Source organism: Taurulus bubalis (assembly GCF_910589615.1).
Source record: "Taurulus bubalis genome assembly, chromosome: 1".
Lineage (NCBI taxonomy): Eukaryota > Metazoa > Chordata > Actinopteri > Perciformes > Cottidae > Taurulus > Taurulus bubalis.
This window is the reverse complement of record NC_136589.1, coordinates 20,666,304-20,692,920: the sequence shown is the minus strand read 5'-3', so window position 1 is coordinate 20,692,920 and position 26,617 is coordinate 20,666,304. Positions and strand designations below refer to the sequence as shown.

The window sequence follows — 26,617 nt, the reverse complement described above, 5'->3', positions numbered from 1 at the left end:
ACACTAACTATGACCTCTATAATTATTTTTCGCAACCTCAAGAAAGACTTTAATTGTCAGAACTAATCAGTGGCTCTCTTTTTCTTAGTTTCAGTTTTTTGGTGCCAAAGGTGTCTTGTTAAACATTTAATAAAAAATTGTCATGAGAGTCTTTTCAGAGCTTTATTATTTTGGAAACAATGATTATTGGCAACTTTCTCAGGACAATCAGAACTTGTGTCAGTGCTCTGTGGTGTGTGCCTCAGTCACTTTGTCTCTCTGTCTTTGTTGTAAAGTTGCAGTGCACTTTTGTCTTTGCATTCTGTTTACCTGTACCTGCCTGTCTACCTGCCTGTCTACCTGCTAACCTCCAGTCTGCTAGTAACCAACCTTCACTCTGACCAGCAAATGACCAGCTTTTACTTTCTAGCCCGCCTGTCCTGTTCCTGTATCTCCCGGCCCTGACCTACAGCCGGATCATCAGTGGCCTGCTGCCCTTCCTTATCTTGAGCCCCTGGGCCTCTCCCAAAGTGTGGATCTGCCCAGCTTCCATGCTCCATGGCTGACCTCCAGAGCAATCACCTATACATTGCTAAAATCCTCCCGCCTGATATTTTCTGATCCGCCTCGCCCCAGCTCCCAGGCTGTCTGCCTGAGGCCTCCTGCTCTACCCTGTGGTGCCCAGCTGTTCTTCAGCTCCCAGGACACTTGACCCTGAGTGTTGTGTAGGAACTGTGACGGTAAGGTGTATTTTCTAACTTGATGGCGATACATAATGTTTCTGTATTTTGGAAGCACCAAGGTAAAATTGTAAGGTAGCACTTTATAATAACTACACACAATTTGGCATTAGTTAAGTATAAGTAAACACTTAATTCATCATTTATAAAGCATTGTTCCAACATGAACACTCATTAGTAACTATTAGTATGTAATTCATAAACACAGTTATAAATGTTTAATTCTTGATTAATAAGCTTGACTATTATGCGTTTCATGATTGAGTTTTCATACTTTATAAATGATGGATGCCCCATTTGTAAATTAAGTAATATATATTTCAAACCAATTATTAAGGACTTATAGATGATGCACTAATTAGGTTAACATGTGCTTTATAAACGTGTTTTATTACTGCAATTCATAATTAATTCAGGTCGTTTCTAGTCGTTAAGTATTAGTTAAGTATTTTGTGTGACCCCATCTAAAGTGAGGACTGTCTATGCTTTACAAAGCATTAATAAATGACATTGAAAGGCCAGCAGTGCCTCAAAGCTAACACAAGTCTCAGTTGGTGATGGGGCGTTGCCCGTCAGTGGTATGTGTTGAGTATGTTTCATAGTTTGTTGGAACATTCATAGTTCATAGCAAACTATAACTATACATAGCAAACTATAAAACATACTCAACACGCGCACCGCTGACGGGCATCGCCTCAGTCCCATCACCTGGCTGGAGTTCTTTCTGACCCGGTAATGTAAAGTAGTAATACCTTTAAAAGCCTTGAAGGTTTGCAGCAGTGACCTGTTGAGGTGGAGACAAATATCTGCCTGGAGACACTCTGGGAAGCCTTTTAAGACCTGGGGGACAGGTGGAGATCGGGACATAAAGAGAGGACACTGGGTTGTTAACTTGGATGCAACATGCAGACAGTAAACACATTCCCTTAAAGAGGAAGATAAACAAAGCCCACATACAATCAGATATGTTGATATTGAGTTGTCGACGCACATGTGACATGATCCTGCTGATCCCCGAAACGTTGGTAATTTGGTTCAATCAGAAGATAAAAGCTTTTGCATGTTTCTACTTCTGTTAGTACTCATTTGTTATCTAAATGTCACTGAGTGTTTTCATACATGTGAGAATATTACTTGAATTAGAAATATTGTTTCTTTTGAAATCCAAATATGAGTTTTAGCATGCAAGCAAACAGACCACATGCTGCATCTGAATACTTATATAGGATATAGCCGCATGCCTCCCATACTCACAGCGTTCATATCTATTCCATTAGTGTACGACCAAGCGTGTTGGAAGTACTCCTCTAGCCGCTGTCTCAAAGGGTTGGGGATCTGGTGGAAGCGGATGAACTCTCGGACCCTCATCATCTGGGCATGGTAGCGGGCCGTACCGGAGTACAGCCGCTGGATAATGGCTGAGACATTACCGAAGATACTGGCATACATCAGAGCTGGAGAGGAGACCAAATCAGAGATCTTGTATCATTGATCTTTAATTCAAACAAAGAGTTTAGTATAATAATTAGACCGACTCATTCAAATAATGAAAGAAATTACACAATACAAAGTATGCTGGCATGCATTCCATCCCCATTAATGAAAAGAAAAAGCTATACTTATTTTAATAATATCTTATCTGTTCACGTTCATAATTCTCAGAATTAGTATGTTGCTTATCCTGGGGGCCAGAATAACTAATTTATTTGCTAAATGTTTGGTATTACTTTTCCCAGCACAACCTTGTTGCTTATTGGAGTCTTGGAGAGCTTTTTTCATCTGGAATTATTGTTGAACCATTTATCAAAAACATCTGTTTCCTTGGCATAAGTGTCTAAACAATGCTACCATATTAAGTCAAAATAAGTTGTACTGCCTTCAGAAACGGTTCTTATTTTAAACCAAACTGCTGTTGCCTTAGCTTCACTAGTTGTGTCCATACGGTTATATTTGTTAAACTCACCTCCTATAAGCATGACGCAGATGGAGAAGATCTTCTCAGAGTTGGTGTTTGGGGAGACGTTCCCGAAGCCTACGCTGGTCAGACTACTGAAGGTGAAGTACAGAGCTGTGACGTATTTATCTCTGATGGACGGACCTGACCCGGCGATGGAGTCATTGTACGGCCTCCCAAGCTGCTCACCCAGATTGTGCAACCAGCCAATCCCAGCCGAGGTCGACCGCTCCACATTCCCTATGGCATACCTGGGGGAAGAAAACGTGTCAAATGCACCTTCTACACGCCAGATGCAGCATGTTTAACCCTGGCTCCAGGCCTGATATAAAAGCTTAATTTGGGAGGCATCCAATTTATAATATTATGTAATTATAATGTAACAAAAATGTAATAAATAGTGTCTGACAATTTATTATGTTTTATCCACAATGTATTCGCCCACCAAACAATAATAATAACAGTAATAATGAGTACATAACCAGAGGAAGGAAATCAGATTTGCTCAAATTGTGAGAAATTTCCAAATCCTTTCCTATTGTTTATAAAATAATATCAAATTGTAATAAATGTTATTCTTAGTGGAATTCTACAGCTGATGACATAGCCTTTTCCGCTACAAAAATCTAAAAACCTTATCTTTTTGCGGGGAATGGAATAACTATTAAAAGCCATAATAATTAAATTAAATTAAATTCAGTTTATTTTGTATAGCCCAAAATCACAAATTAACAGAAAAGTCTTAATGTCTTAATTTAGCCCAACATGAGGAAATGAATGTCTGTTTTTTATATAAATGCAGATCAAATGCTTCTCTTTTCATCAACTGCCTACAACGGCTATGTAACGTAAGTATGGATGTGAGACCTAAGTACTGCAGGATAAAGTAGAGTAAAGTACCAGATGCAGGCCAGCCAGTGGGCGATGAGGGCGAAGGTGCACATGAGGAGGAAGAGGACAGCTGCACCGTACTCTGAGTAGCGGTCCAACTTCCTGGCTACACGAACCAATCGCAGTAACCGAGCTGTCTTCAGTAGGCCAATCAGGGTGGTGGTCTGTAGGAGGACGAGACAGACCGCAGCAATGTGACTATGTGAATCAAAATATAATGTCAGTGAACGAATGGTGAATAACAATATCTAATGAATAACTGCTGTTGGAGTCTCTAGCTTCCAGATGTTATTTTTCTTTCTCCTATTTCTCTTGTGCTCCTTGTTTCCCTTTAATCCCAAAAGTCTTTCTTTCCTACCGTCCCACGTTTTATCCAAACCTCCATCTCCCCACCACCCTTATCTGTCTTCTTCTTTCCCTCCCTCCCTCCCTCCTCCCTACCTCTCCCTCTCCACCTCCCCTAACCACCTCCTCTCCTGAGCGGTAGATGAGGAGGTCAAAGGGAATGGCTGCCACCATGTCGATGAGGAACCACCCTTTGAAGTAGTGGACTGCAATCCGAGAAGACTGGCTCACCACCTGAGGAGACAAAAAATAATTCATATTACAGCAGTGGATTTAACTCAAAACTCCATAACCTTATCAATGGACAATAAAGATATGGTTGTAAAAAAGATCTTTTTTACCGCACCAACCGGAGACATTATCATTTTGTTACTGGTTAGAATTTGGAGATCAAAGGTCAAGATCACCGTGACCTCATGTTGGCCCCATTGTCGCGATATCTCAGGAACGCTTTGAGCGAAGTTCTTCAAATTTGGCACAAACTGATTAGAATTTGGTGATCAAAGCTCAAAATAACATTGATTACGTTTTCGTCCACAACTCAAGAATTACTATGTCAATTTCACACTGCACACACAAATGCAGTTAGTCAGTTAATCATCAACATTTATGCACACATGTACATCAACGTTATAGTATTTTCTCTGCTCGGGGCATTTTTGCTGATTCACAACTTAATTCTCTAATGGCCCTTTGCTAAGCCCCTCCCAACTATGGTTTTGTCATGGTTTGGTGAGGGTTGTCTTGTCTGGGGTTTTTGTCTCGTAACTTCCTGTTTTATTTTGAAGCCTGACTCTCCTCTCGTTTCAGGTCACTTGCCCTTCCTCATGTGTCACTGGTCTGTTTGTCTCCCCTGATTCCTGAGTGGTTCCACCTGTTCCCCATTGCCCTCATGTGCTTTTTTCCTTGCCCATGCACCAAAGCCAGCGTCCACAGTCCTAGTTGGAGTTTTTCCGAAAGTTTTTGTGCGTAAGTTGTTTTTTTTCCCCTGTTTTTCTTCCCTCCTTCGGGAGCGTTTTATGTTTGAAGTTTTTGTAAGAAAGTTGTGTTCACAGCCTAATGGTCTTTTCACTCGTCGAAGAGGACCTAAGGAAATAATAAAGTGCGCCTGTACGGATATCCCCTGCATCTGGGTCCTCCTTTCAGTCCAGGCCTGACATGGTTACTGTTGCTCGGCCTGTCAAGCTCTCGCACCTGGTATGAACATCAGGTCAGTGAGAGATATTCCAAAGGAGATAATAGCAGATTTATGGAAACTACTACTAGCTCTGAAATATCAAAGAGAGGTAGACGTAAATAACTACAACATGCATTTGGGAGCTACGTTCACAACGTCCTTTGTGGGATGTTGTGAATGAAGAGGCCATTTAAATGTATTCGATAGCTCACCAGTTCCAATGTGTCACAGACACCCCGTGTCTAGACAAGTCGTAATAAGAACAAACTTATACAGGAATAACAATGTCCCTGTAAGTCAAGTCAATACATTTGTATTACACAGGGTTGCACAATCACATTTAGATTGAGTCTCACAGCCAGAGGAAATAAGCTGTTCTGAAGTCTGCTGGTTCATCAGCTGATACTTCTGTATATTTTTCCAGACAGCAGCAGGTGAACAGGTTGTAGCTATGGTGGGTTTCATCTTTTAATATTCTTTAGTTCTTCTCAGGCTTCTTACCAACATCACTGATAATCAGGAGACGGTATCAATGGTGTTCTGGGTGGTTTTGATACCCTGCTTTAGAGCCCTCCTGTCCTGTCCCGTACACATTCCATGACCGTTGTAATGTTTGCAGTCAGGATGCTTTCTATTGCTCCTCTGTAAGAATGAACAAGAACTTGGCACATTCATTTTGCCTTCAGGTTCCTTTAAGACACAAGCTTTCTTCATCAGGATGAAGATGTGTGAGGACCATGCCAGATTGTTTGTGATCCTCATTCCCAGAAACTTAAAGCTGTTAAATTGCGCCACCTCAGCTCCAATGATGTAGACAGAGGTGGGTGTCTTCGCCTCCTTATTTCTAAAACCAACAATCAGCTCCTTTGTTTTACTGACGTTGAGGGTTGTTCTCTGAGCTCCACTCTGAAGGTTGTTGTTTGTAATCTGGCCGATGACTCTAATGCCATCTGCAAACTTCACCACAGAGCTCTCTTCATGTTTGAGGTAGCAGTTGAGGATGTACCGTGTGAACAGGAGGGGGCTGAGCACACAGCCCTGGGGGGCTCCAGAGTTCAATACTAGAGTGGAGCAGGTGCTGGGGTCTGTTTGTGAGGAAGTCTAATAACCACTTACAAATTGAGGTAATCAAACCCAGATTGTTAAGTTTCCCAAATCAGTTTCATGTTGAAGGCTGAAACCAACATAAAACATGTTGATGTAGGTGACCTCAGGGTTCTACGATAAAAAGATAAATGTGTGTGCAGGGACTTTATCTGGTTATTAAACCACTTGTTTCAGCTCATTTCTCCTCTCTGTTCACATCATTGTTGGGCAGTTCATTCATGTGTTAGGGTTCTGATCATATTGGGCTCTTAGGTCTTTTTCTGTGCCTTCATTTTGGATGCCAGTCGATATGTTTGCTATAAAGATCTGTGCTTTGTCTCGTGGTGGCGCTTCACATCGCTGCTTTAAATATCGCTGAACATGAGACATACTGCTTTGAACTGGTTGTGGGAATAATACACACATAAGAGTTTATCCATTCCTGGTTAAAGGCTCTGGTTAAGATGTCCAAGTGAAATAACTTCTCTGTCTGACGTACTTTTTGCAACTATCAGGTCTCTCCTGTCGCTCCCGTTTGTGTGAATATGGCACTTGAGTCGAGGGCGGCGCTTATCGGACTACACACATGTGATTGGCCAAGTAGAATCACGTGAGATGATTTTCAAGGTGTCTGATTGGTCGGTGTGTTTCCTGGACCGCTGAACGAGAGCCGTAAAGGCTAGAAAAGCTGCGCCGGTTAAAGAGAAGTGATCCATGAAAGTTTAATAATTTGCAATTATTTTTCGGTTCAGAAACAACGACGTCTGGATCCGGACCGTGGTCCGCCTGTCAGTGACCCCTGACATATGACATATGACAGAGATACACTGATCAAGATCATAGAAAGAAGCATGGATATTGGAAAAGCTCAGTGGACTTTGACGCATCACTGCCCACGACAACCTCAGACTGCCCAGCTGAACCAGACCTGTGTAGCAAATGGGCTACAGTTGAATAGTGTTGTGCAACATGACAATAAATTATCCCTGAATCCTTGATATCTACTTGCTGTTCAACATAAACTGCTGAAAGCTTGACAGGCCTCCTGCGCCTAGTTACGATTGCAAACAATGAAATGGACAGTGGCCATTCACTGGTCTCCTGGGTCAAAGTCCTGTGGTAGACCCAATCCACCTTCCTGTCTATGCAGACTTATGTCGACTTTGATTTGACATCTTTGTGACACTGGGATCCCTCGAAATGTAATTGACAAGGCTATTTTGTTGTATGGGAACATAATATTTTGGAGACCATCAAGGCTGTAATCAGACACTCGGTTCACTTCACCTCATCATTGGAGTTAACATATGTGGTCCTGAAGTTAATGATGATGTCAACAATGAACATGATGTCCACGATAAGATCCACCACGTTGAGGGGAGAACAAGAGTAACCACAGGTCTGCATGGCTGCTTCCTCCTGGTCACTAAAGAGAAATATATCAATGAATAAATAAATTGCTTTTGCCCTAAGAGAAAATGAAACATTCACGGAAAAAAACACAACAGCAACAGTACAAATGATTATGTCACATTGAGGGATAACACAGAATTTAAGTTTATACAGACTTGCAACTAATATCAACATATATATAAATTCCTCTTCAACATTAAAACACGTTTGCACGTTTGATTCTCTAATCTAAGCCTAATGTTTGGACATAGAAATTATTCTGAAACGTCCATTTTTCAAGCTCCGCAGGCTGCAGCCTGTTGCGAATGCTTGTCTTGACCTGCAAATACATTAACTGTTAGACTTTAAAAGTGATAGCTGATTCTCTACTCACAATATTAAACAGGTACAGTGCTAGTATAAATCACAATCCCTGCAAGAAGAAATATTGGGAATGTTTGTATGTTGCTTTTTCTGTGCTCTAGAAGAGAATAACCTAACCTATTCAGAACTGTACAAACAGTGCATTATTTCCAAGAGCCCCTACTAGGGGCCCCATATCGACACATTTTGTACCAGCTCATTGCTAACAGGTAAAGTGTGTCATGGTCATTCTTATCTCTGCTGACATGTTGAGACAATGTCCCTCCAAGCAAAAGGTAAGGTGACTTGATACCAAGCTAGCTGGTTAAAGGTATCATCCTTCGGCCCTGTTTGTACGAGCAGTAGCAGTATGAGAAGACAGCAGGGGAAACCTTACATCCTAATAATCAACTCATACAGCTGTATTATGTCAATTTCCACCAACCTCAGTAGAAATGTAGCAGAATAAGGAGTGAATATGGCTGTATAAATGACCAAGAGCAAAATGACCCAGTCCCACACAGCTTTGAAAGGACTGTAGTGGAGGATGGTCCACTTCTGGATCCTGGGAGTCTGCAGTTTATACTCGGGTAATACATCAGCACCCAGAGACAGCACCTAGAGGGAAGAGAGACAGTTAGTCTTTTCAACACTTATTTATTCAGGTTTTTCCTCAGTCACCTCACCTCTGTGTTGATGAGGACTGCCGTGGTGCAGTACAATACTATACTGTAAGCAACTGGAGAGAAGAAACTAAGTTGGTGTCAGTGAGAGTGAGCAAACATTGTGCCTATTTTTTTCTAACTTTGTTTTTATTTACTTTTTTGCACTATTTTATTCCACTATTTTGCACCAATTCATTTAATTCAATTTATTTTGTACAGCCCAAAATCACAAATTACAAAATTGCCTCAGAGGGCTTTACAATCTGTACACATATGACACATGCTTCCCGGTCCCTGGACAGAGCATGTGTGTTATCATCACACATGATAGACAGACACTTTTGGCCCTCGGATTCAAACAACTAACACATTGATTTTCTCCAACTATCCTACTTGGCTCAATGAAATCCTACGGAGGAAGAGAGGCAAAGAACATGCCGGCTGGAAGACTCGAAGAAGCCACCAAGGAAAACAATCTGGAATCAAGAACAAGCTGAGGACCCGGGCACATCGTCCACCCTGTACCAATAAAACATTCACTTACGTTGGGTGTTGCCAAACATCAAATACCTGACCAGGGTTTAACAGACTCTGGACCACTACACAAATGGGAAAGGGACCACTCAAACAGCATTCACACACTGATAGCATGGGCTACCATGCAAAGTATAACTAACATTTATACCAATTCATACATCACAGGAACAACCTACGGGAGTCATTCATGGTTAGGTGTCTTGCCCAAGGACACAACGGCATGGACTAGCGGAGCCGGGGATCGAACAGCCAACACTCTGATTGGACAGCCCGCTAGAACACTGAGCCACAGTTGCCCATATTGTTCACTTACCGGTATGTTTATTAAGACCAGGAACAACAAGCAGCTACATCACACACTCTGTAATTTAGCATTTACAGGCTAATGAAGCTATTTAATAAAAGGGATTCACTTTATGAAATATAAAATATTATACCAGTATACCAAAGCTTTTTTTTTTTACACTGCCGAGGCACAATAAAACACTCATAATAAATACAAAAACCTCATCTGTGGGCTGTACAGTGTCACAAAAACAACTTAAGTAAAATATGATTGTGGTGTATTAACACAGCCACATACACCACATAAACCTGTAATAGCTGCTCTCCACTGGCTTCCTGTAAGATCAATAATCATATTTAAAATCCTTCTGCTGACATGGATCGTGGTTATCTGGATCGTGGTCTGTTGTGTTAACAGTTCACACAATTAATTAGGTTTTCAGTAACTACATAAATATCCGGTCCCATGTTATTAATTTATTCTACCATGATTCATTCTGAATATATGTGTTAAATGTATGTATAATGCTGTCATTGTATTCCAAAATAGTATTGTTGCTCTGGATAGGATTTTTAGAAATGTCCTTCATCGTTTATCAAGTAATTCATCACTGTCAACAGTGTTGACAAACTGTTGAAAAGGTGCAAGGTCACCTATCTGTATTCAATTCAATTTATTTTGTACAGCCAAAAATCACAAATTTAAATTTGTGATCTTGGTCTATACAAAATAAACTGAATTGAAATTAATTACATGGGACCGGATATTTATGTAGTTACTGAAAACCTAATTATTTGTGTGAAATGTGGACACCACAGAAAAACAGCATTCGTTAAAGATGAATGCTATTTTTTGCACTTGTGCCTACACACCAGTATGAAGGTTGCTTTGTTCTCTGTAGTAGTATACCAGATTAAATGCACACACATGTGGACTCTAGGGAGGGACCTGTGAACAGTGTAATTAATCAGCAGCATCTGAACTCCTCTGTGCTCTAACATTAGCCTGGGATAAGCAGTAAAGGTTGGAGTGCTTTGACAGATGGAGGACTGGGAGGTGGATGTAGACCTTTGTCATGCTGAAGTCATATTATATATTATCATATTATCAGGGTTAGTTGGAGGCAATTCAAAGGACAGCAAACACAAATCAGTAGAAAACGTCTTGCTTTGTTTATTTTCTCTCTTCTGAAATGCTTTGCTAATATTGTAAGACTCTCTTTGTGATGGACTTTTTGGTTGCTTTGCATTGCAAGCAGGATACTTACAGGCAACCAAAAAGTTCCATTTTCTCTTTACTATGCAAACTTGGTTACACATTCAGTATGTAAAGTTTTGGCCATTGAGTCCGTTTGTAGAAGTAGTCACGTCCCGTTGACTAATACTCGTAGTCCTGGAAAGTGATTCAAACAGATTTTCATATTCCTTCTTAGAGTTTCTAGGTTCTTTTACTTTGTTTTTATCTTCGTCCACACCTTTAAGTTACGTTGAGCAACTTTTACCTGGTTACAAAACATTCTAAATGAATTATCTTTATGCCTCTATATGACGCGCATAAGTAAACAAGACCACCAACAAGACGATTGTTTATTTCTTTTGTTTCTATAAACTCTTTCAGCTCAGCCTCCGGCGGGGCTTCCAGCAAAAAGCAGCCCTCCGAGGACAGACCCAGATCCGGCTTCACTGCAGCCTTTGACCTCCAGCAGGAAGAGGAGAGCTCTGCGTCCAGCAGCAGCATCTCCTTCTCCAGCCACAAGCAGAGATCACCTCCCTGCTCTGATGGTCCCCGCTGGGAGCCACCAGGCTGCTGGAGACCCACGAGAGGAAAGAAGGCACAGGAGAACCAGGACTACGCAGGGCAGACTGTCACACCCTGGTGCAGTAACATGAGAGGTGTTCTAAATGGACTGCCTCATATGGCGGCTACAGCTAATAACACTGGTAACGAGTCACACGCTAGTACAGTGTACCCCCTCCGGTTCCCCCTCAGGGAAACAATGCTGGAAATGGCTCAGAAGTCGCCATGTTGAGAGGCAATCAAAATGCTTCCAATCTCGAATAACCCACCTTTACTTTAATTGTTAAATGTTACCTTGTCAATTGTATTGTATTTTTCACTGTTTGAAAAAAAATGCAAATTTCTAAATAATTGTATACAGTCATTGCTATATTCACTTTGATACAGTAAATGATGATAACAAACAGTGAAAACATCTGTGACTATGGCTATATGCTCCACATTTAGACACCCAAGATGCTTTTAATGTTCATAAAATAGTAATAGCAGCAATTATGGTGATGGTCTTCCCATAACATACCAGGTCATATTCAATCAATCCTGTGCTAAACATGGAATCAATGAAACTGCACACACACACAGACAGACACACACTGTTCTACTCACCTCATGAGCTATTGAGGAGATGCGGACCACTCGCTTCACACGGCTGTTTCTGCATTCACGGTCCACAGCTGACACACCGTCCTGAGACACACAGGGGTCCAGAACACTCACTGAGGACATGGTCCACTACTGTCCTCTCCTCCGTCTGTCTGCTTGTATCCAGACTTCTTCCTCTCTCCTTCTGTCTCAGATGTTTTACAGTTCCCTTCCGTTTTCATACGCTTAATTTTTAGAGTTTTGTCATTTGTTCAGTTGCTCGTCTTCTTTCTTCGCCACCTTGCTTGCTCTTTCTCTCATCTCTTTGTCAGCCTATCCAGCCACTTCTGTTTTGCCTTGTGGAGGTCATTGTATCCTTCACCTCATTGCTATCATTAGCTTGTGTCTATTATAAACCATGCACTGTCAATGGAACGTGGCTGGGGTCATCTGACTTTCAATTCAGATTCTTGGATGACAATTTAGTTTAGTTCAAGTATATAAAGTTTATAAAGAGTTCTGTTTCTGACCTTGTTGTAAAATTTTAGCAAAGATCTTTTACTTTCAAGCAAGAAGATTCTTCAGGTATAGCTTGCTTGAATCTGTACTTGTAGCAATGTGTTCTCATATCATGATGCAAAGATCACCAGATTAGTACTCTCAAAGTGTATTTTATTGAGACAGACAACACGCCCAGTTCACAACCTCACATTGAGAGATTTACCTTCAGACTCCTCCTAGTACTTCAACAACAGGTCACTCCTGAATCAGACATTTGATCTTAATAAACCTCCCAGTGATGCAGCAAAGACAAGAGTCCTGAATGATACAAAGTAGAGGCAGAAGTGCTCGATAAGTCCAGCAGAAGTTGCAAATAAAACCCTTCAGCAGCAGTTAAGACACGTCTTGCTGGTTGCAGGATTATTTAAGGTGACAGCTTCGTCTTTCTCTCACTCTTTTTCTTCTTCTACTTATGTCTCTTATTTTCTCCCAGCTCTCCCTACTTTACTTTCAGTCTGTGCTCTGAGCTTTAGTAGTACTCCTCCGCACTTTCAGTCGCACACACTGATCCACACTGCCCCTCTCATCCCGTCACTCCCTCTTTCCCCTCCCCCTTTGTCTCACTCCTTATTCTCCTCTCTTCCCTCTTGCTCTCTTCACCATCGCACACAGCATTTACATATTCTATAAGACAAATGCTAGATATGTTTCCCACAACAACAAAAACGTCACTTTTTAGGAGGTAAGATCTCACCTCTCAAACAAGAAGATATATATTATATTTGTATATATATATATATATATTATATATATTTTTATCATATAAGTCATTTTGGGATTGCAGGTAAAAGAACACAACAATGTGCTTGTTTGTGGTTCGTGGTTTAAATACTAATATTGTCTGTGCTGTAAATCATTCGTCAATCATAATCAATCACAAATCAGGGGAAAGGGTTGCATTGGCTGAGTTGGTTAAACAACGAAACAAAACCAAAATAGTTTCTACAAGAATGATGAATGAGGTGGACTGGGTGTCTGGTGGAAGGGAGCCCAGCTGTGTTCACTGCAGACACCAACAACAACTTAGGAACACAACTATATTGTTGTTAACAATCACATTATTATGAGCCTCCTCAGCTAATGGGCTTTTTCAATGCTAGTGTTTAAATATGGATCATTTAGTCACTTGTTTAAAATCACCTTTTAAAGGTATGCAAAGGCCTCAAAATTCTCGATCATTTCCGACGTATTTGATGTCGTAACAGCCCTTTTTCAAAACCAAAAAACAATTCAAGGAGCAGATTGGCTTTGAGGCAAAATGCAAGAATGCTGACTCATTTTGGGGTTTTAGGACTGGACTTCTACATCTCTCTGAGAACCAGGGTTAGAGGATCACATTGAGTTTTACATGAGACCGTAAAGTGACTCTGCTGGTCTACATTAACAGGTATTTTTGGACAAGGTCCACTGCAGACCCTCAAGCTTTCCTTTGTGTCCTCCTAAGCTAACAATAGCCTATCCAATCAGTACACACACACACACACACACACACACACACACACACACAGTGTTAAGGTCAGTCACCGACATTGTTTCCACAATGATATCATTATCTCTGACCTTGGCCCTGCTCTCTCTAATGGAGAAAGAGTTATGGAATAAGAGACATATGATACACGGATGCAGGATCAAAGCATGAGCAATCCATTGAACAGTTCCTTTTAAAGCCCTCACAGGTTAAATTGCTAGCTGAAACATTTCAGAAAAACAGAATGTAAAATATAATTTCCTAGTTAATTGCATTTATATTTCACTGTATCATAAGGGCAGTAGATACAAGACAGAAGCTACCAAGAAATCGTCTAAAACTTACTTGACACTTCTGACCCCTTATGGCCTCCACTTTCACTGCCGGGTCAGATTGACCCGAGCATCATCTCTGTAATATAAACCTGCAGGGGGGGCTGCAAATACACGATATGAACCTTTTATTTGTACGTTGATTACACTAATTAAGGCAAGCAGAAGAAGTTTGATACAGAAAAATGTTAACAATCATGAGAGGAAAATCATGATTATTTCTAAACGAAAGCCACCATCTAGTCTATGATAACAGCATACGAGAGATGGACCTGTTTTTTCAGAATAAAAGCCCCAGAAGGTAACTGTATATTAATAGAGAAGGCTGTTATTTTCATATAAAGGCCCTAACAGGAAGCTCAGGAATAACCTTGTTTATTCAAAATAAAAGCTCCCAACAGTCACTGTAAACGAGCAGGGAACTAGGAACTATTTTTCGAAATAAAAGTGCTTAGAATTTAACTCTTGTCAGGGCTTAGTCCTCAGTTGCTGTTTTATCTTATTCCATTCCTTAAACTCCCATTCTTTCATTGCCTTTGCACCGTTAATCCCAACTGAAATGTGTATACACACACGCATACACACAGCCAATAAGAAAAAAACAATATGTGTGCAGGAGGAGCAGCGCCCTCATTGGATGGACAGCTGGTCGTTTTAGTGTAGAACTGAAACATGACAGTGTTCATCTCTACTGACCTGGGTGACTTTCTCCGTGACGTGGTGTGTTCTGTCGATCAATTTGCAAGGAGGTCTCATTTCCCCTGAAGCTAATGCCACAAAGGCCTCTGTCTTTGTCTAAACAGTATCACAAATGTTAGTACCACTGCATTTGTAATGTTTCCTTACATGTTGGAACATCTTGTAAACTGAGTTTCTGCATATGTTACCTGACTGTTGGTCCGGCCGCGCGAATCAGTGTCCGACGTCCCAACTGGCCCGCTGCTCTTTCTAATGGCTAGCATACCAGCTGAAGGGGAGGCGGAGAGTTAAAATAAGTATTACCTTTAGTTCTCCACTAGATATGATCAATGGGTCTTTACTAACAGGTCATGTATTACAGTCCTTCATAGTATTACCTTTAGTTAGTACCTCTACTAGATATTATCAATGGGTCTTTACTAACAGGTCATGTACCACAGTCTTTTAAAGTAGCTCTTATTAAACCTCTTCTTAAGAAGCCCACTCTCGATCCAGAGGTGTTGGCTAACTACAGACCTATCGCTAACCTTCCCTTCCTCTCTAAGATCCTTGAGAAATACATTTTATTGATTTGAATGTTTGTTGCATAGTCACCGTATATCAAAGCCAAATAAGATGGAAAGTCAAATTACAAAAAATAAAATAAAATACTGGTTACAACAGGATTTTGAGTGTTTTAACATTGATCATTAAACATTGATCATGTTTTGACTCGAAAAGACCGTAGAGCTTCCAGTTTTGTAAGAAAGCAAAATAGCTATTAAATATAAATATGTATTCCATACACACAAGCTATGTCCACATTTCTCACTATTGATACCATTTCTGCTGCTTTTTCATTCTCAACTTGTATTCGTTGCTTCATACTCCATTCAAATGTTAAAATGGTCCACATATTTCATTCATTAAAACCATCTCAAAGCCACCTAATTAGAGGAAAATCTGAAAACACCCAATCTGAAAACAGTTGACAGTCCAGATACTTTCGGCCTGCAGAGTCGACTAATCAGAGGCCACCAGAACAAATCTGAACATGTGTTACAAGAAGCAGAAGCCACGACTATAGAGGAAACTGAAGGGATGTCACTTCCCTGTGCGGTCCATGTATAGATCTGTTCCCCATTACCCATGAAGGTATGTCTTACTCCACATGGCAGCAATAGTAACTACAGGTCAAAGAATACCAGCAGCCAGGTGCACATTAATACTGAATGTTTGAGTTTATAGCTCCCTCTGCTGCTTGGATTAAGACAAACGTATGTATGACAATTGTCAAGCTCTTAGTTAAAAGGAAATTCACCAGATTCTTTTGTTTTCTTCTTTCTATTAGATGTTGGAAAACTGCGTAAAGGATACAAAAAGGTAAAGATGGGCATGATCGTGGGATATATATGTAAAGTAACTCTGTAGGTTCATAGCCATGTTGATAAACTGGTGACAATATATGACATCATCAGGTAATTATTGAGCAGAAGAGCTGACGTTCCTTCATTATGCCCTTAATCTATTAAGTGGCTTCCCCTCTAGAACATAACATGGCCACCTGTGACAATAATAATAATCATTTATTTGTATGATTAGTCTTTAAGTTTTAAGAATAGGTCCCTTTGTGTACCTTTGGTGTTTTGAGGGTTGGGCACTTTGTGTGCATCACACGTAAATACATAAATCAACAACCTTCTGCAGTTAACATAGTTAGTTAACATTGATGTATTTATTAATATCATTTTTCAAATGAGCTATAACTCTGACCAGAAGAAACATTTTCAGTAGATTTTTAAGAATTTAACTTTCTTTGAAGGGGTTGAACTGGATTAAATGCAGAGTCATTCTCACCAGTACAGCTGTGCCTCAGCTGCAGCCTCTTTTCCCAGTAGCTATGGCCGCTCTTGATAGTGTCCACTGAGGAGGAATGTCTTAATGTCCCACGGATGCCTCCTAACCTGCTGGAAGGATGCTTGCTGTGGAAAGGACAGTCATCTTCATCTGGACCTCTTCCGGTCTCCTCTCTCCTAGATAGAATGTATATTTATCAGAACGTATATTTATAAGCTGGCCGTTGGCCGTCAGTACTCTTTGATTAGCAGAGTTTTTTGATCAAACAACATCGTGCCCTGATCTGACTCGACAATGGTTCTTTTCAGCCAGAGAATAAACCGGAGATCATGTGCACTTGCAAGAACCAGCACCCTCCTAGCATCATAGCAAGGATCCATATCAAGATTTAAACACAAACACACCTGTGCAGTCTATGCTGTTATCATACCTGATCCTGGCTTTTAGCTCTCACCGACAAACGATATGCGCATGTGTAGCGCGCGTTCACGTGAACTTTCACATCGTGACTGGGGCCTCATGGCCAGGGCCCCTTGAAGCCTCCCATTGGTGGATTGTATTGGTCCAATGGTGTACACGTCTGCTAGCTCGCTAAAGGGGACTGATATTGTACTTATGTCATCGTTACAACAGTACTGATGACTCATGTGGATTATGTACATTGCGCTTTAGCAACTTACCCCTGAGCAACAAACGGAAATACAACATCGACCGGATGACTTAATCATACCTCAAGAAAAAAAAAAAAAAAATTCAACAATCAAGAGGTGCAGTGGCATCAAGAGAGGTTTTTAGACAGTGGCGAAAACTGTTTTACTAATAAGAAGCTCTACAATGCGCAACTCCACAGATGCATGCAGTCATTAAGTAAGATTTCGCAAGAACAGTAGTTAGTTAAATAGTCATTGTTAATTTTTTTTCATAGGCTACTTTTCATTTAGTTTTTGTTTCATTTTCATCATGATTCTTTTTGCCGCTTTACTACTCAGCAGCAACAGCAGACAACACAGTGCAGCATTTAGCAGCTAAACAGACTGTTCAGTTTCCTCCCTGAGTTTCACAAATGACATGAGCAGACTTTAAAATCGTTTGGCAACGTCTTTATTCAGAACTGCACCCCAGCTACGCCGCTCCGGCAGACTGCGTCTCTAGCTCCTCTGTTCCCCTCCTCCGTTCATCCTATGGCTTATATAGGGAAGACACACAAAACACGCAATCCGCTCCAGCTGAGGCCAATTAGGCCTCATTCCTGGCACCTGTTCCCTGAGGCCCTCCTCCCCTTCTGCAGCTGAGCCTAACCACGCCCCCAGCCACCACACAAACGTTTCCCTGAGGAGCTCAAAGCGAGTGAAGATGGACCAACAACTTCTACTGAAAGCTGGATGTTTAAAGGGTCAGATTTATGTTGTTGCTGGGAATTGACCGTATTTACATATTGTGATGTCATAATATTTATGTTTTGTTTTGTGCAACGACCTTTTGGTTGGATTTAAGTTTACCTTTTTCTAAATACAGACCTTTGAGTTAGGAAACCCACTGCTTGTCGTCTCGCTCTGTACACACACACCTCATCTTACGATCCTGACCTCTCAAGACATCACAATATTTATAAAATGGTTCATAAAACCTACAATGTAATAGCCCTGAGGGAGGGACACATTACATGATATTGTAATATAGGCCACTTCTTTAATGTTTATATACTGATGATGCATACATGGGGGTTGAGGTAAAGGGTTACCGCTCACACATAAACAAAAGTTGATACAATTGCAATAACACAATAAGATAGAAAATAAAAAGATGTAAATACCTTGGTGGAGCATGTGAGGAAGCGAGTGGCAGGGCCAGCGTTGGAGGGGCTGAGGATGGAGCTTGGGACAGACCTGTGTGGAGCTGCCTGCCTCTTCTCCCTCCTCCCCCTGCACTTAGATCCACAAGCAGCCCACAAACATCACCTCCATCCCTTTTCTTTCGGTCGCCCTCGCTCCTTCGCCTGCTTGCCACCAAGCTGCCCTTCTCTCCTCCTCTTCGCCCTCCTCTCAATCGTTCTTCATCTTCCTCCTCCCTCTCTTGTTCCCACAACAGTAGTCCAGCTCCTGCCTCCTCCAGCTGCTGTCTCTCAGGGAGGGATAGTAGCTTGTCCAGGGCCACAGACTCGTGTCCAAGGGGAGGGAGGTCGGCTCGAGGAGCCCCCAGCTCCGTGTCCTGGGACAGGACACCCGAACTGGAGCAGAGGGATCGCAGGAGGAGGCGCAAACGTTGCCGCCGAGCTGGATGGAGAAATTATGAATGATTCATTATGAAATATGCACCACAAAAGCATAACCATACACAACAAACACAGGACTTTCACCCAGGAAACCACTGTTCGTTTACCATGTGAAACCAAAAGTAAACGCTGACTTTACGCTTGTTATGCAACGTTGGCTGTCTTGTTGCGTAACTTTTTATAAAAAGTCAGCTAGAGGTATATATTTATTCACCCTTGTTATGTTATGTACCCTAACCCACTTTATTATTTTAACACAAATGTGATGTTTTCTTCTTACTTCCTGCCTCAACCTAATCAATTGTTTCTCAATGTTAACAAAGTGTGGTTTTTGGTTCAGAAACGTCAACATTCCACAAATCATTACTGGAAACAAATTATTTAGTGTAAAATATTTCTCATTTATATTTCCATTTGGGATGAATGTGTTTTGAGGTTCCCATCATGCTTTAGGTATAAACCAAAAGTATAGTGTTAACATATACTTCAGTGAGTTAGCTGTGCGATGAAAAGTTACGCTGCATCAGCTATTAGAACTTCCTGTTTGTACTATGATCGATGGATGTGATGTTAATGTTGATTCTGAGGTCAACATTTGGTGATTATGAGGCAGATCTGAAGTCCATAGATATTTGAGAAATGTTTAACCTTGATGGATGTCAGAAACACTGATAATAGACTCAGAAGGGACTGGGTTGTGATTGATGGTACAACTTTAGGCACATAACGGGGTCGTCAGGTGAAAGCGTGTGTCAGTTATTGGATGCCTGGTGTAGCTCCCGGAAGAATTCAGTTCAACAACTTCTCTCGTTCTCTAAATGTATATACTAAATGATCACAAGTAAAGTAATATGCGCTGCAGTTGCAAAAGCAGTGAGTGGTACAAAGAACAACTGCCCCACAAACGGAAGTGGGGCCTTTCATACACAGGTTATCGTCACAGGTTCGTCTCGCCTCGTCCTAACATCTGATTCGCTCTATCCTGTCAAGAGGAGGAGAATCCCGTGTTCTCATCTTTTCTCACAAGACTGGAACGTGCAACGACCAGTCTGCTTCCATAATGTCAATATACTGATAAACAGTTGTGGGTGTGGGTGAGTGCGCAGGCGTGTGACTGACTTCCCTTGAGAACTGAACATTTCATAGACACAACCAACTCCAGCTGCATAGCTGTGTTATACTGACCTCGCTAACCTGAACTTTAATTGAAATGAGAATAATGATTTATATTATCACTATCCCCCTCCATACATATTAAATGGAAACATGCTTGTATTTACTTGTTTTGTTACTTTATTTTTATTTTATATTCATGTATTTTGTATTATTTTATCTATTTAATTTTTCCCTTTATGGCCAAGACCAACATTGGGTGGAGAATGTTTTGTTTTTTTGCCATGTTTTGATTTAGTGTGCTGACTTTGCCCTGTCTGGAGACGACTTCCCTCTCCAAAGCTGGATCGACTGGCACATTTTTATAATCAATATTGATGAAGTGAAAGAGTTTGACCCATCCGTCCACCTTCTTTGGGAAAGTATGAAGAAACTAATTAACCAGGTGTAAAACAAGGCTTGTGCTAATATTCAAAATCCAGTCATTTTCTTTACATAGAATACCATCGTTACATAACGATTATGAAATTATTTAAAAAAATAATAATTACAAAAATGCTTAAACTCGAACGTATTTCAGAACCAGTGTGTGTATGCTGAATGTCTGAATGTTATCATTCATACCTCAGTATGTGTGAATGAATTGAGTGTCGGCTAAATGAAACATACCCAGGGTCAGCCAGGGGATATGCATTACTCGGTTGAGCTCTCTGGCTGGTGAGCTGTTGACTGGTCTGGGGTCAGTGGTGAGCTCAAAGTTGAGAATGAACATGATGACCAGGCCGCCTTCATTCTTCATAGGAACCACGTCGATGGCACAGTGGAAACACACTCCTGCAGCAGAGAGACACAAGAGAAGAATGGGGGTTTCATTCCCTTTTCAAGTGAGACGTGACAAGTATGGGACAAGAAGACAGGAGCTTCATGTCATTCTGAATTATTCCTCTAGATGGTGGTGCCAGACAGAAAGATACATATGAATCGTTTTGAAACCGTTTATACCTCAGTATACCTCTTATACCTCAACTTCAGCCTCGATAGATAGATAGATACTTTATTAATCCCCAAGGGGAAATTTCTTGTCGTAGTAGTGCCGTACAACTTGAAGATACAAATAAACACACAAGATAAAAGATATAAAGAAGCAACAGGGATGAAAGATTCATACAAATTAAATTAAATTAAAATAAAGTAAAATATAAACGTATATATATATATACGTATATATATATATATATATATATATATACGTATATATATATATATATATATATATATATATATATATATATATATATATATATATATATATATATATATATATATATATATATATATATATATATATATATATATATATATATATATATATATATATATATATATATATATACACACACACACAAAAGAATAGAATATAACTAACTGGAATGAAATTTATTTACAGCCGCAGAGTGTATTCATTAATTAAGCAAATGAAATGTCAGCAATAGATAGTGCAAAATGCAAAGTATGTATGTGAACTGTAATAGCATACACGTATACAGTGATGAATTAATCCACAGAGGATCTAGCAAGCGGTGACTTGTTGTAAAGTCGTATTGCCGTAGACAGGAATGTTCTCCTGTAACGGTCCTTGTTGCAGCAGAGCGTGAGGAATCTCTTGGAGAAAGTGCTCCGCTGACCCTGCAGTAGGTGGTGGAGGGGGTGGTCCGGGTTTCTTCAGCGTCCTCCTCTCCACCACCTGCTCCAGATACTCCTGCTTGCAGCCGATGATGGAGCCGGCCTTCTTAACTAGCTTGTTAAGTCTGTTGGTGTCACCGGCTCCAATGCTGCTCCCCCAGCAGACAATGGAGAAGTACAGGGCGCTGGCCACAACCGACTGGTAGAACATCTCCAGCATCTTGCTGCACACATTGAAGGATCGAAGCTTCCTCAGGAAAAAGAGTCGACTCATCCCCTTCTTGTAGACAGCTTTGATGTTGGCCTTCCAGTTCAGTTGGCTGTCGATGTAAACCCCCAGGTACCTGTACTGCTCCACCATGTCCACGTCCTCTCTAAGAACACTCAGAGGACTCGGAGCCGTTCTTCATTATTTAAATCTGTTCCAGTCATCTGGTCGAGTCCGTCTTCTGATTCTAGTGTTCTAGTGTGGGCGAAGTGACTCAGTGGTGAGCAGGGTCGTCCTTCAACCAGAGGATTGGCGGTTCGATCCCCGCTAGCCCTTGTCGATGTGTCCTTGACAAGACACTTGACCCAAAAATAGCTCCCGTAGCTGTGTGTATGAATGGTAGTTCCTCCTGATGGGTATGTGGCTCCTCCCATCAGAGTGTGAATGGGTGAATGATGTCATTTAGTGGTAAAGACCTTTGAGTGGTCGGAGGACAACAGGTCCATCTAATGTGAACGTTTACACGGTTTCCAGACAAAAACCTGCTTCACGTACTGCACTTGAATTAAATTCATAATATTGACAGAGTGCAAAAGAGTCTTCATTTTGGCAATGCAGTAGTTTCACATGCATGGCAACTGATGTCCCTTTAGAGTGGCCTACTATCACGTTCCTATGAGGGAGAACAATGAATCCCCTTCCATTTAGAGATCCATTTAGGCTGAGTGTTGAAATTCAGTAAAATGATCTAGAACCTCTACACAAATTTCAAATCTGGATATCCTAAACCTCCATCCATTCATTTTCAGCCGCTTATCCGGGGTCGGGTCTCAGTGGCAGCAGGCCCAGCAGGCCGACCCAGGCTTCCCTCTCACCGGCAACATTTTCCAGCTCATTCTGGGGGATCCCGAGGCGTTCACAGGCCAGCCGGGAGATATAATCCCTCCAGCATGTCCTGGGTTATCTGCATGGCTTTAAAAATGTAAATATTTTTATTAAATATATATGCATAAAGTTTAGTTATTGTTCTGTTGTATTTAGCTCCACCCTCTCTTGTTACTTTTCATTAAAAAAAACTAAGAATGCAAGAGAGCCAAAATGCTTCAAAACTGCAGTCCACAAACTAATGGTTGACGTCACGATGACGATGTCGACTTCTTAAATATGCAACCTACACTGTTGGATTTCAAAGAGTTCAACTGTCGTCTTGTTTTCTTCCACTTGAACACATCACTTTCTGTTCTCCCCCCTGCTAGGAATCAGGGCGTGTAATCAGATGTGTCAGTGACATGCTCACCCCGGGTCACATTTCTTAAGTCCACTATATTCTATCTGGTAATTGCGTAACCAAATGGGTCAAAGTGGATTTTGCAGCAATGAACACTTTACAGGTAAAAACATTTGTGTTCAAGCACTGGGAAACTTTGCTTCTATGTCTCCTTCAGAAAAGTGGAAAGAAAACATCACAAATACACATTTGGGTGTTTGTCTATTTGCATGTATAGTTATCTTACATTCACCAAAAGTTGCAAAGTATTAGATGTTTGCAGATCTGTGCATATTGTAACAGGAGGGATCGCAACCAATTTGCCTAGGTGCATACCGCCACCTACTGTACCGGAGTGTGCAGATTCAGGACTAACTGTTCTAACTAACAAAGAAACAAAACGAATAAATAAAACAAAAAAATAAATAAATACACCAAACCAACAAAGCAAATAGAAACAAAACAAACAAAACAACAACAAAGCACCTCAAAGCAACAAACCAAAACCCAAAATACTACCCATTAGCAGCCAATCTACTTAATACCCAAACAAACCTATACCTAAATCCTGCGTCCTAGTCCTGTATCTTTGGCAAATCGCAACAAAGCCCTATAGCCCTCATGACCCACCTGGTTCGCTGCCAGAACTCCCTCCAGACTCCACCTCCGTCCCAGCTGAGAAATTTTTGCCTTCAAAAGTTTCCTTTCATAGTTGTATTTACGGCACTTCATGATAATATGCTCCACATCCTCAGTCTCATTACAAAAAATACACTTATCTGTTCCCACTTTTGCCATTAAAAACAGAGTTGCATTCAGTCCTGTGTGTCCCAATCTTAGCCTTGATATGATTACCTCCCCTCTCCGACACTTTCCTTTGAAAAACTTAACATTAATGGATTTTTGTATATTGTGATAGTGGCTTCCTTTGCAGTTGTTGTCCCACTCCCTGCCATAATTCCCTCACTGCCTCTCTAATAACAGCTTTCGCTTCCCCTTTTCCAAACGGAATACTCAGGATTTCCTCCTTTTTAAGTTTAAGTGCTTTCTTAGCGATCCTGTCCGCTCTCTCATTTCCCTCCACACCTATATGAGCAGGAACCCAGCAAAAATGCACACTAGTACCCAGCCTTTGGAGTCACAGCATTATCATAGATATTTCCAGCACTAAGTCCTCTCAAATAGATCGTTTGGACTTAATGCTGTTTAATGCTGCTGCAGAGTCTGAGCAGATAACCACTCTCTCCGGCCTGACCTCTTCCACCCATTGCAGCCCCAGGATTATAGCAGTAACTTCCGCCGTGAAGACAGACTGTCTGTCATTAATTCTTTTACATATAGCCCTATTAAATTCAGTTATGAATACCCCTGCACCCACGTGACCATTCCCATTGTCTTTCGACCCATCGGTGTATATTTGCAGATAGTTATAATATGTGTTGTTCATGTATTCTTGTGTCTGCTGTCCAATGCCACAGTTTTTCCCCACCCATTTTTTCCTTTGCTCTATGAGTGATAAGTCCACCTTGTTGGCTGGTAAAATCCACGGAGGAACATTTCCCCACATCACACTGGGACCATAGTCATACTTATTTAATCCGAATTCATTGGCTACTGAGTTAATGCTCCACCCAAACCCTTTCCATTTATTGTGCGTGTATTCCCAACATTCCTGCAGCACATTGACTGCAGGAAGTTCCTCTCCCGAACCCTTAAGCTTCACCCAATATGCCAACGCTAGCTTGGCCCGTCTTAATTTTAATGGCAGTTCGTCCGCTTCCACCAGAAGTGCGATGTTTGGTGTGGACTTAATTGCACCCGTGCATAATCTGAGAGCTCTGGACTGAATACTATTTAATATTTCAAGTGTGCTTTTAGCAGCTACTCCATACACCATGCACCCATAATCTATACTTGATCTTATAATGGCTCTATATATCCAGTAGTGACTGTTTATCTGCACCCCATTCATGCCCAGAAACTGCTCTCATAACATTGATCACCTTTTTGCATTTAGTTTCAATGTGCTTAATGAGTTCTCCACAAACATTTCCCATCAAACCACAAGCCTAAGTATTTAAACTCTGCTACCCTCTCCATACTTTGTCCATATAATTTAAGATTCCAATTGACTACATTTCTTTTCCTGGTGAACATCATGTAGCACGACTTATCCACTGACATTTTAAACCCCCAGTCATACGACCACTTTTCAACCTTATTTATAGCTTTTTGCATGCTACTGCTCACATACCCAATATTCTTTCCTCTTTTCCATACCGCCCCATCATCAGCATACAGCAGGGAGCCCATATCTCTTCCAATATCCAAAAATATGTCATTTATCATAATATTAAATAGAATAGGGCTAATGGCACTCCCTTGTGGGATCCCATTTACAATACTAAAGTCATCTGACACAGCATCTCCAACTTTTACTTTGAATACCCTGCTAGACAAAAAAATCTATTACCCAGTTGTACATCCTTCCACCAATACCCAATTTATTCATTTTAATCAACAGGCTCTCTCTCCACATGGAGTCGTATGCTTTCTCTATATCAAAATAAACTATCGCCATAACCTCCTTCATACTTATTGCTTTCTCTGCCTCATTGCTAACTTTTATTAAAGCGTCAGTTGTTGATCTACCTTTACGAAACCCATTCTGCGATTTATTAAGCAAGCCCCTTTGCTCTAAGAAGTAAGTTAATCTGCGCGTGATGATCTTTTCCATCCATTTGCACAAGTGCGACGTCAGCGCTATTGGTCTGTAATTGCCAGCATTAGCTAGGTCTTTACCAGGTTTGCCAAAAGGTAGAATCAAAGCACTCTTCCAGCTGCTTGGCATTACACCTTCCCTCCAAATCATATTAAACAGTTTACGCACCATTTCGAAGGCTTCCTCTGGTAATTGTTTAAACATAGCATAATTGGTCTTGTCCTGGTGCAGAATCCCCACTTCCCTCTATTGCTGTTTTCAGCTCTTGTATTGAAAACTCCATATCAAGGGGAGTGCCTTCACTGCCCTTTTTCTTTTTAACGTCTGTATGTACTGCTAACATTTCTTCTTTTCTCTGTCTGTGCATCTCATATAAATGACTTCCACTGTGAACATTTGCAAACTTCTTCCCCAATAACTCAGCTTTCTCCTTATTTGTAATTGCCCGATATTCTCCGTCTATCAAAACTGGGATTATACCTGATTTCCTTTTCCCACTCATTTTATTGATCATTCCCCAAACATCACGCACCTGTATTTCTCTTCCAATAGATGAGCAGAATTTCCTCCAGGCATTCCTCTTGGCTGACTTAATTACTTTCCGAACTATCGCTCTCTTTCTTTGATAGTCGATCAAATTATGTTGAGTCAGGAGGCTTCTT

General features: G+C 40.9%; 1 protein-coding gene across 1 annotated transcript in view; it reads right to left on the bottom strand.

Moving 5' to 3' along the window:
- The window catches only part of LOC306744440 (voltage-gated inwardly rectifying potassium channel KCNH6-like), a gene marked incomplete at both ends in the record, with an annotated part of 46,050 nt that overhangs the window by 6,685 nt on the left and 12,748 nt on the right, over nt 1-26,617 (bottom strand). The window contains 12 exons of the mRNA XM_079227077.1: nt 1,472-1,559; nt 1,974-2,173; nt 2,683-2,924; nt 3,574-3,728; nt 4,033-4,143; nt 7,460-7,598; nt 8,373-8,545; nt 14,852-14,950; nt 15,043-15,122; nt 16,691-16,866; nt 18,504-18,963; nt 20,745-20,909. Of these exons, the coding sequence (XP_079083203.1) occupies nt 1,472-1,559; nt 1,974-2,173; nt 2,683-2,924; nt 3,574-3,728; nt 4,033-4,143; nt 7,460-7,598; nt 8,373-8,545; nt 14,852-14,950; nt 15,043-15,122; nt 16,691-16,866; nt 18,504-18,963; nt 20,745-20,909 (2,088 nt within the window). The remainder of the gene's footprint in view (nt 1-1,471; nt 1,560-1,973; nt 2,174-2,682; nt 2,925-3,573; nt 3,729-4,032; nt 4,144-7,459; nt 7,599-8,372; nt 8,546-14,851; nt 14,951-15,042; nt 15,123-16,690; nt 16,867-18,503; nt 18,964-20,744; nt 20,910-26,617) is intronic.